We start from the raw sequence: 11,336 nt of genomic DNA on the forward strand, positions 1-11,336 counted from the left end.
AATTATTTCATAAACTGGAAGGGGGGGAGTTATGATAGGATAAGGCACTGTGTCCGCCTTAATACTCCCTACCATTGTAAATAAACATCTAAAATGATTTTAAGAAGCAATAACTGAAAAAATACAGTAGTGTTATTTCAGTCTAATTGCGTGCTGTTACTCTGCCCTGAACCTTGTTTTTTTTCGTTATAGTTCCGACAACTCGTAAGTTTATATATATATAAAAGTTACGGTCTGAGTCAGCTGTTACTTCGATGTCAGCTGACTAAGATCAGCTGATGGAGTGTATATAAAGAGATGTACTAAACCCAATAAAGCCATTATTTTACGACAGTCAAAGCGTGTTAGATCTTATTCTTTCTTTTCTTTTTTAACATTTTGCTTTTTCCGATACTTAAGTGGTGCCAAAACCCGGGAACTTAAGATACCGGAGTAATATTTGTTTTAAAGAAGAATTGTTATCGATGTTTTCTCAGCTTCCAATTTTTTTTTCTTCTCTATTTTTTAAAATAATGACTGCCAACGGTATCGTCCCACAAGCGGTCTTTAACCTGAAAGCTTTAAATCAAAATAGGGTCTAGAACCCACCTTCGCGATGGTGGATGGAAATTTCTCAAGAGAGGTAGAGGCTCGAATGGAAGTAGAAGAGCCAGGTTAGACCCGGATAGAATCATCGGCCCAGAAACGTTCCCTACCATTGGAGACGGAGAACCGAAGACGGTAGAAGAGAGAGAGCTAGTAAAGAAGATAATATAAGAAGCCTAGCTAATCCCAGAAACAATAGTTGGCGGGAGGACCGTTAGTGTCATGGTTGTGGGAAGATTGGGCATTTAGTGGCGCATTGCCCGCGTATGAGATGCTTCGAATGCGGAAATGAGGGACACATAGCTAAACAGTGTTCATACATGTACCGAAGAAGAGATGTGGGCCAGAGCGAACCAATGGAGATCAACGCCCAACAGACATGGAGAAGCAACCGGAGGTTTTGTCGATCTTCAGGTAAATCCACGGAAGCATCGAGAATATCAGAGACCGAAGAAGAAGCTGAAGAGCCACGGAACCGAGTAAATCAAGGGGACAGAGTGGAAACAGGAGGATGGAAACAAGGGAATAGAAGTGGATGGAGACGAGGAACTGGAGAGAGAAAGACGCGAGACATCTGAAGGGGATGTCGGCAGAGGGGCGACCGTACACTGCTGAATTACAATGTGAGAGAGAAAAGCGGCGGTCTGCCTATGATAGAGATAGCAGGAGTGAGGAGCCCGGTGGACACCGTCAGTTTCAACACCGTCATGTGCCGAGAAGCCCTAGAAAAGCTGTGTAGTGGAGAGAGGGCACACCAGAATCAGGAATGTCATTGTAAATTAATCACCCTGGGTGGTCCTTGTGTGGTAGAGAGGGAGGTAGAGGTAGGTTTACAGTGATAGTACATCCCCATACAATAGTCCATTGTGGGTGGTTAAAAAGAAGAGCTCGCCAGGTGAAACTAATGAAAAGTACAGAGTGGTGATAGATTACTGGAAGCTTAACGAGAATACTATTCCCGTATCCGATCCCCAGATCTGAAGACATTTTGGACAGAGCTGGGCAACACATTGGACTTGAAGGCCGGATGTCATCAAATCCAAATGCACCCTAAAGATCAACATAATTCACATTCCAGAGAGGCCACTATGAATTTACAAAGAAGCCGTTTGGCCTCAAAAATGCTTCTATAACCTTCCAGCGCCTGATGGACGAGTTTTTGAGGGGAATAGACGAATCAGTATGCCAGATTTATATGGATGATCTTCTAGTATTCGATAAGAACAAAGACGAACAATATGCAACATTTACACAGCGTATTCCAGAGAATCAGGCAATTTGGGCTCAAATTATCGGGGGAGAAATCATCGTTGTCACGTGTGTGAAATCACAATTTCCAGGGAAGGAATTAAACCCAACGTGGAAAAAGTCGCTGCAATACAGAAGATGGCAGTGCCTAGGGATGTGAAGGGAGTTCGAAGGTTGCTGGGAACTTTAAATTATTACCGCAGATTTGTGCCAGAAATGGCTGGGACCTCGTCACACTCAACAATCTTCTGAAGAAAGGTGTTCATCACTCCGATAGTGGAAGACAATATAAGGCGATGCATAGAGAAGCTGCAGCAGGAGCCGGTCCTTGCTTTTCCGGACTTCACTCTGCAATTCAAGGTATTAAGGTACACTCTGACCACAGGCCTCTGCAATGGGTGGGGAAGTTGAAGGAATCTTCGGCTAGGATTAAGGGTTGGAAGGGGTTCCTAGCACAATATAGCATGGACAAAATATGTTACCATGGTTGTCTCGAGCAATTACAGTAAATACAGTAGAAGAGGAGGCCGGAGAACCGTCTAGGCAATTCCTGCGGGAGTGGACACCGGAAGAGGAAGAAGAACAGAATGTGGTGGAGGAAGATGATAGAGAGGAATCTTGGGAGATCAAGCGGCTACGGCGTGGTGAACATATAGACATAGACAGGACATTCGCACGATGCAAGCTAATGGTGGAAACCCTTCGGGAAGACGAACGCCAGAGAGAAGTGACTGTCGCGTATCATCAGGGCAAAAAAATCACCGCGGTACCTCAGAGACACTAGCAAACGTTAAAGAGAAGGTACTTTTGGTGGGGGATAAAGATGACAATCGCAGAAGTCGTAGGAAATTGCGAAGTTTGTCTAAGCACGAAATATGACAGAAACCAACCAATCGTATATAGAAAATTGGGGTCTAACAGGGGTAAATCTCTTTACAATCTTTTATCTCTACAACGATACGAGGGTCCATTCAGGGTGATAATAATAAGGGAACACAATATTGTAACAATAGAAAGTATCAGAGAACACAAAAAGAGGAGAACTGTCCATATTGAAGAATTAAAACTTCTGGCAATGACAATATAAAACTGAAGTGTTTTCTTACTAGATTATATTATACAAAATTTAGTTATTTATTCTTATTATTGTTTTTAGTTTCAAGATTGTTATTAATTTTTGTAAATAATGTCTTTTTCCTTCTAACTTGTTCAATTACTGTTTAAAAAGTATTTAAAATTTTAATTCCTAAGTTTAAATTATGTATTTAGCATTTATTTAAGGGAGCTTCTGACTTTTTACTATGATATGTATGTAGGTATTTTTTATTGTAAATAGCTTTTCTTTATTGCTTTTATTTTCTATGTTATTATATGTATAGTATTAGTTTACGAGGATTGTTCGAAAACTGGAGGGGGGTAGTTACGGTCTGAGTCGGTTGTTACTTCGATGTCAGCTGACTGAGAAGATCAGCTGATGGAATGTATATAAAGAGATGTACTGCGTGTTAAATCTTATTCCTTCTTCTTTTTCTTAACATTTTGTTTTCATTGATACTTAAGTTATACATACAATATTTACAATAATTATACCTATTTTTACCTGTGGATATTATTAGAATAGTTTAAGGATTGGGACAGGGGTACTACTTTGGCGCTTTGCGCCTTTTATTTATAATCTTTATTTAATAAGTGGGGAGGGACCACTCTGCTGGCTTCCGACAACTATCAAGTCTCTACGGTTCTACTATTGGACATGGTATAACCTCAAATTTGACTTATCCTTAGTTATACGTTTATCGTTGCCCACGCTCAGCGGAGAAGGGGGTAAGTTAAAGTCAAATAAAAAAAATATAATCCCAAAAGGAAAAAAAACGAAACAATAAAGAATAAATTACTCCTTAGGCACCACGTTATTTTTTCTTGGAAATAACGAAAACCCCGAAGCATTATGCCCACAATATAACTAAAATATACCCCTATATAAACAATTGTTGAATTATGACCACTGGCGAATACCTTAACCTGTAGATAACAGAACACCTAAGGGTGTTACCTACGCACCTGTTGAATTATCGTAGTATGCCGTGAACAACAACAAAAAAAAACATAAGTAAATTAACAAGTTGAAAGAACAGCAGAACTATATGTACAAAAGTTTAATAATAATAAGAAATCTATATAGAAAGAATGAAAAAATAAAAAAAAATAATTCTTATCAATTAATAAAACAATTAAAACTTATAGGTTGACTTAACCTTAACTTAACGCTTAACCTTAATACATAACTATATTTACATTATTATTCTCTTATCCAGGACATGCTGAAGAAACGTCACTGCACTATATCCCCACTTCTAGTGTTAATGACCATCCATTGAAGTAAAACACCATAATTTTGAAAAACAAAAGATATATGACAACATTTCTCATAAGGTGATATTCCAGTTCAAACAGTACAGACAGAGGGCCTTTAAACTATTACCACTGCACATTTAACAATCGTAACGTGTTTCGAAATCAAACTGTCACCTTCACTAAACCAAAACCCACTCGTCTGAACATACGTGTTCTAAAATCAAAACTGTCGCCTTCACAAAAACAAAACCCACTCGTCAGAACATATCGCTCGTGTTTTGTTTTCACCATGACAACCGTAAGACCTCTTGTCTATACAGATCTAGCCAGTGTTTTTATTTCACCATGACAACCGTAACACCCCTTGTCTACGTAGATATCGCCAGTGTTTTTATTTCACCATAGCAACCGTAACAATGGTTACATGTCCTTTAAAGGATTTTAAAACTGTACATTCAAGTTTACACCAACATTAAATTAAGTAATAAGAGGAATAACTATTAATGCATAAATAAATGTTTTAAAAGATAGGATGAAGATGTAAAACTTTAAGTAATCTAAAAATAAAATAAATTTAAAAAGTTTACTTTGCAAGTTTACTAAAGCATTAAAGTAAACTTTGTAGCAACTCTATCTATGAGGGAGCGTAAAAATGTATACCTTCATTGTTCTTCGCCGAAGAATGCTTCTTCCTCATGATGATGAGAAATATTGTGTGATGTTAATTTTTTAATTTAATTGTGAAAATTCCAGTGTTCTGGGTCAAAACCATGTAAAATATTATTGTATAAGTAAATATATTATTAAAATAAATAAAAAGAATATTCTGCTACATGTAAAGAAACTTCATGCTGGCCGTGCCTCTCACCTCTCCTAATAGGTCTTTACCCCAGAGTTGTCAGTCATCATTACTTCGGATTCCCTCTGTAAGGTATTCGCTTACAGCTGAGAGGGTAGCCAGTCCTACAAGTATTCTCTTTAAATCCTGACGAACGGAGAGAAACGGCCCAGAAATATCAGCCAACAGTTGCACCCCTAAAGGTGCAGGACAGAGGATCTGACAAATGGTAACAGTCTGAAATAAAAAGACATTTATCAAATCTTAAACCGTGGAAGAACATACTAAGCCACATCAAATGTGACTATTTGCTGTCTCTCGAGAGGTAATGATTTTTTTTTTCCAATCCCTCTATAACAGAAAACAAAACATGAATTAAATACATCAAATAGGATACAACTTTTTTCTACAGTTGGTACTTGAAGGTATTCTACTAAACTATTTGTCACGATACGGCAAAGATGACTAAGATGAAACAAGAATATGTGGAAATCTATTTTTTTTCGTGAGATCATTAGTGTGCATAAAACTATTGTGACTTATTTGTGACATTATATCATAGAAAAAAATTGTAAACGAAAGGTTTCCATTCCGGAGGAATTATGGAGACAAAATAGGCCGGATAGATGAAAATATTGCAGTATATATGTCAGAACTTGAAACGATAAAACATTTACTATTAGACCATTAACTTAGAAAAATCTTTGGGCGCTGTTATAGTTTTTAGCGATCTGTTTTGAGGAAAGGGATGAGAAATGGATAGGAGTTTGTTTGGTCACGTTTTATGTATACACGATTTATTCCGTGATCTTATGGCACATAATTACAATAGTCGTAATATTTTACGACAAAACATTCACTTTCTAATCATTATATTACAGTACAATTTTACGGTTGTAGTTGGAATAAAATTATTTATACTTAGTGAGTGATCTTTTCATCAGATTGCTTTCCAATTTTTTTTTCCAAGTTTTTCCTCTCCTTTTTTTACTTGAGGGAAGTATTGCAATGCTGAAAAATTTCGAACTCGAGTTTTCTACGGAAATAGATTTAATGATGTAACCTAAAACAAAATAACCTAATATTGCAAACTGGTTATTGTGTGAATTGCCTAGCCCAAAAAGAAAAAGCCGTACAAAACTGAAATTATATATTTAAGGCAGATATATAGTCTGAGATCTCACCGAATCTTTTTCGATAAATGGACCAATCGGAAGAGTCGATTTTTTCGAAAACAACTCGGCATGTGAATACACATTAAAATATTTGTTGATATCAGCTAGGTATTATCCTCATTGAAATAGTATGAGAGGGTTTTAATGACGCAATTAAAAAGAACTTTTCCTCTAAAGTACCTTTAATAATTGGATATGATGGTCGGGAGGTGCGGTCAGGAAAAAAGAAACATAAATAAAAATTATTTATTTATGCTGACATTTTGACCTGAGTTTCTGGTCGTCATCAGGGAGGTTAGTAGAACGACAGTTCCAGATACCCAGCTCCCTACTAACCTCCCTCCAGAAGACCAGAAACTCAGGTCAAAATGTCAGCATAAATAAATAATTTTTGTTCATTTATGTTTCTTTTTTGCTGACCGCACCCCGACCATCTTATCCAATTATTAATCTACGGTCAATTATCTACACCTCATAAAGTACCTTTACTTTTGTTTATTTCAAAAAAATAAACAGTTCTTATTGTTAGCCCCCAATCGATAAATGCAAGATATTAAAGAATTTTATGAGTACGTAAAGGAGACCAAATACAAAAATAAAATCATCCAATTCGAACGGCAAAAACCGAGAACGTCCGATCTTTTCCAATTGTATTACAGCTTCGTTAAGTAATGTTGTTATTGGCAGGGACACAGCAACAGTTTATAAAATTTTTGTTCATTATTTTAGTCTTCTCTTGTCTTAAGATTGGAAAATCACAAAATGCGCACCACACCAGAAATTTTTTTTTTAAATTTTATCAATCACCTTCATATTTTTAATATCTTATTCACAATATCCATTTTTTGTATTTTGTAAAATACGGTAGCAAATTGTTAACTTTACAGTAATGAATACAGTTTTCTGTAAGCTACTATATACAACACTTTTTCGTCTCATATTTTCATAAATTCCAACTCATAACTGGCCTCATCTGATCAAATAAACTTCTTGTTTTCCAGATGAACGTGAGCCAAGAGGAATATACGAAGACGTTCAACGTTTACGTAAAGAGAATGAGAGAGAAAGACTATCCCAGTTCCTATGAAAAAAACTATTTCCTCACCTTCACACATTCCGGTAAGTTTTTTTCGATTATTTGAACCGTTGAGTGAAAAAGTGGTGTAAGTTTTCTGCCCTCCCCACAATTCATTTTCACTAAAAAATAAATAGTTAATCAATTACTGATCTCATTTACTTCAAATGGTTGTAAATTCCATTGAATTTAAAATCCTTACCAAAAACATCCACAGAAGTCTTGCATTTCTTCAAAATCTAATTTTGACTTATACCACTTTTCTCATTGAATGCAGGTATTAATAGGCTCTTTAATTTCAGAAAAAAATAATTACATTAAATAGTTAATCTGTTCAATTTCTGTGGAAATAAGTTTCAGTCTCTTATTAAAACGAAGAGTGTTATAGTTTGAACATCCGTGGTTCAAACCAAGGTTTGGATAATTTTATTAATCGAACATTTGTGGAACTTTTAAACATGGTTGAGACCGTGATATAAGAGATCCACACATTCCTAAAATGTGTAGCTGATAATTTGTATACAATATATTCGGCAGTTTGGTCATTGTGTTATATTACATAATAATTATATAAAAATTACAATATCTCAATTTTTTAAAAGCGTCCAATTGCATTGAGCGTATAATTTCAAATAATGAAGATGGTCAGGGTTGCGGTCAAAAAGTTAAGAGCTACTTTCATTCGGGAGATTCTTTAATCTATTGTGGTGAATCTTTTTCAATCTGTTGCCTTACTTATGAAATACTGAAAAGTTTTGGGAAACACTAGGTTTGTTCCATCGACCAGTATTGTCTGGCAGTCGACCGTGATTCTGACCAAATCACCTCCTTGCACAACCGTAGGTCTAGTCTAGTAAGAGTACTTCCTTACAGAGTACTGTACCCCTGACTCACTGGTTAACTGGTTATATCAAGTTAAGAGGTCTTTCACGCCAGCCTCTTATCTTCATTGGAGTAGTCTTACAGGACTTTTTTTTAAAAAACTTTATTTAATTGATAGATATTACAATCTACCACACTTTGCAATAGGTAATAGTGATGAATGATCACATTCATACTAAAATAAAATAAGAATGAAAATAAATAATAAAAAAAAAAGGACAAAAAAATAAATAAAATAATCTCCCTTAAAATATATACAAATAGAAGAATAAAGTAAATGAACATAATCAAAATACGTGTATGAAAGTAAAATAATATGATTTCTAGTCACATTTACACTCTTATATACAATATTTACACAATCGACCTGAGGTTCCCTGAGCCCACTATATCCCCACGTGTGAGGGGTGGATCAGAGCTCAAAAGCTTACAGGACTTAAATACCGAATTTTGAAAATAGCACTCTTTAACATATCTTTAATTTTATTTATTGAAAATAATTAACAAAATCTTATTGTTAGTATTAATCAAAATCGATAAATAAAACCTACAGGAGAATGTAATTATTAACTAAAGGAGAATTATTTTCCTAGGTTGAAAACTATCTATAGATCTCCATCGATATCTAGCACATAAAGTTGTAGAAGGCAGTGGAGAATATGAAAAACCTACAAATAACTTAATTTATAAATAAATTGTTTCGTGTTTCCATAGATTGTATGGCAATAGTTATTAATTAATTCACTATTTACGAAAGTATTAATTTGAACTCAATGTAGTAAGTGAATATTGTGTGATAAGTGCGCCGCACCAAACTTTTTTTTTCAGTTAATTTTTACGAAATAATTTAATGAAAAGGTTTTGTTTTAAATATTTCGATTATTTATGACAATAGTGATTTGCTCAGAATTTTATTATTTGAATACTCTGAAGTCCAATTATTAAAAAAAATCAGGAAAATAATGGTTACCTGGTGGTGTGCTTTTTAAATTGTGTTGAAAACCCGAAACGTTGAATGATTTCTCTTTTATGCTGTTTCTTCTGTGACTGTTTGGTGAAGTACTACCTGAAAAGAATGTAAAACTAATTACCTAGCCACAAGGAGACACCTGAGCGCTCCCTTTCCAAAAATCCGCCGGGGACATTCACCTATAAATGCTAAATTATGTGAATATTACCTATTATTGCATATGTGAAACTCTACTCTACTGTCTGGCAAACCTTTTTCCATTATTACTATCCCCTTCCACGAAAATTACCCTACATAATATTTAGAGACTCTTTCTCAAATACCCCATCCTGTGGACTTTTTTCTTTTTTTTTTTTACTACTTTCGTTTTGAATATGTATTCAATATTCGATAAAAATAATTAATTATGCTGTAAATTATTAGATTAATAATTATTACTGAGGCAAGACATGAATCGTTCCAAACGTTTTAGTGAAAATTCGAGTTTATATTAATTCAATATTTATTCTCATAACTGTTATATTTTTACAAAATAATTACGATATTACTCTTTTAGTAAAAACATCCCAGGAACAGAATTTAATTAAAGTAGTTCAGGAAACAGGGAAGAAAGAAATAAAGTTATCATACAAAGCCCTAAAAACAGAAAAATTTGCTCCTCATTATTATCCATATTGCTATAAGCACCACATTTTATATCGATTTAAGCCTCTATTTTGTATCTGATCCTTAGAAATAATTTGATTTATGACTTCATAAGAAGAAATTGTGTCAGGTGTCTGGCGAAAAAAAAATGCATACAACATACGTGGTTAGCAGAGCACTTTCATTATGATCGTTTTTTCTCCTCAGTTTTGTTTGGAAAACAGATGGAAAGTGTTTTTGAAAGCCAAAGCCAATTCCAATTAGGAAATCTCTATCCTATTCTAATAGCGATTAGGAAGGGGTGAGGGCTGTAGATGTGCGCAAGGTCGTAAAAATAGCCATAAGTCCCAGGAGATGGTAAAGAGTTTTATTATACCAGGGAGGGGTTGTGGAGGGGCGCATTACCTTAAAACCGCGAACAAAATGGCGGGTTTGGGAGAAAGAGATGGGATTCTCAAAAACACTTCTCGAAACCTCGGACAGAAAGACGGAGGTGGGATGAAACAGTGTAGACTCCCAAAAGATACTTCTCTAACACTAACTCAATTAGGAAGGGATATAAATGTACGATAGAGCTTCAAATAAAAAAATAATAAAGGTAGAGCAATAAAAATTATTTCTCCAACACCAGTAACATCCAGTAATTCAGATACAAATTTTCAACCCTCTAACTCAATAAGGATTGGCTATAAAAGTATGTGAGACCAAAAAAATACATACCTATTTTATCCAATTACAAACCGCCTAAAATCGAAAAAAAAAAAAAAAAAAAGTGGGGTCGACTCTGTGTGCAATAAAAACCAGAAGGGAATGTAACATTCAACGTATACAAACATTAGCATATGTCCGATTTTCCTAATGGCGGATTATTACAAGGAAACACACTTCTTAGCTCGTGTTCCACCACCGCTCAGTACTCCAAGATGAAAATAAGTATTATTAAAAAATATTTTATGCGCTTACCTCCTAAAGGCTCTTTCCTAACCCAAGTGTTAAAAAAAATTTTGTTGACTGCTAAAATTAAATAATAATTTTTTTATTTTATATTCCTAATTAAGAGGCCCAAGTTTATTTGCCAGTTGAGATTATTTTAAAACTTCTATTGAGTACTATACTATTTTAGCACTATTTAGATAGGTTGATTTAGAAAAGGAGTGTTTAGTACTCCCCTTGAGATTTACTTGATTTGACTCCCTTTCCCATTAACATCTAAACAGACGAACAAGGGACGTTCCGATTTTCAACCGTCCAATATTTTTTTCCTGTTTGTATTCTCGCCTTGCTTTTGTTGCATCTTGCACAATGCTTTGCTTATATGTGTTGGCCAGTTTATGTCACAAATATTGTACGTTTTTCTAATTGATGATTCGACCTTGGGTGTTATTTATATTTTCTCTGTGAAGTATTTTTATCGCTTTTATTGTATTAATATTATAATATAACATTTACAATTTAATTTCAATCGACAATTTTTTTTTCTTAATATTTATTTATTGCTATTTACAACTGTACATTATAATACATTTAGTAAATCTGATCTAAGTTAAATTGGAGTGTTACAGG

At 34.7% G+C, this 11,336-nt stretch overlaps 1 protein-coding gene across 1 annotated transcript in view; it reads left to right on the forward strand.

Moving 5' to 3' along the window:
• The first annotated feature begins 1,292 nt into the window (after positions 1 to 1,292).
• mav (maverick) overlaps positions 1,293 to 11,336 on the forward strand; it is a 17,567-nt gene continuing 7,523 nt past the window's right edge. The window contains exons 1-5 of the mRNA XM_067051635.1: positions 1,293 to 1,409; positions 1,664 to 1,858; positions 2,037 to 2,193; positions 2,340 to 2,560; positions 7,203 to 7,320. Of these exons, the coding sequence (XP_066907736.1) occupies positions 1,293 to 1,409; positions 1,664 to 1,858; positions 2,037 to 2,193; positions 2,340 to 2,560; positions 7,203 to 7,320 (808 nt within the window). The remainder of the gene's footprint in view (positions 1,410 to 1,663; positions 1,859 to 2,036; positions 2,194 to 2,339; positions 2,561 to 7,202; positions 7,321 to 11,336) is intronic.

The sequence above is a fragment of the Halyomorpha halys genome, unplaced genomic scaffold (assembly GCF_000696795.3).
Source record: "Halyomorpha halys isolate HHAL.00 unplaced genomic scaffold, Hhal_1.1 Scaffold686.1, whole genome shotgun sequence".
In the NCBI taxonomy this organism is placed as follows: domain Eukaryota; kingdom Metazoa; phylum Arthropoda; class Insecta; order Hemiptera; family Pentatomidae; genus Halyomorpha; species Halyomorpha halys.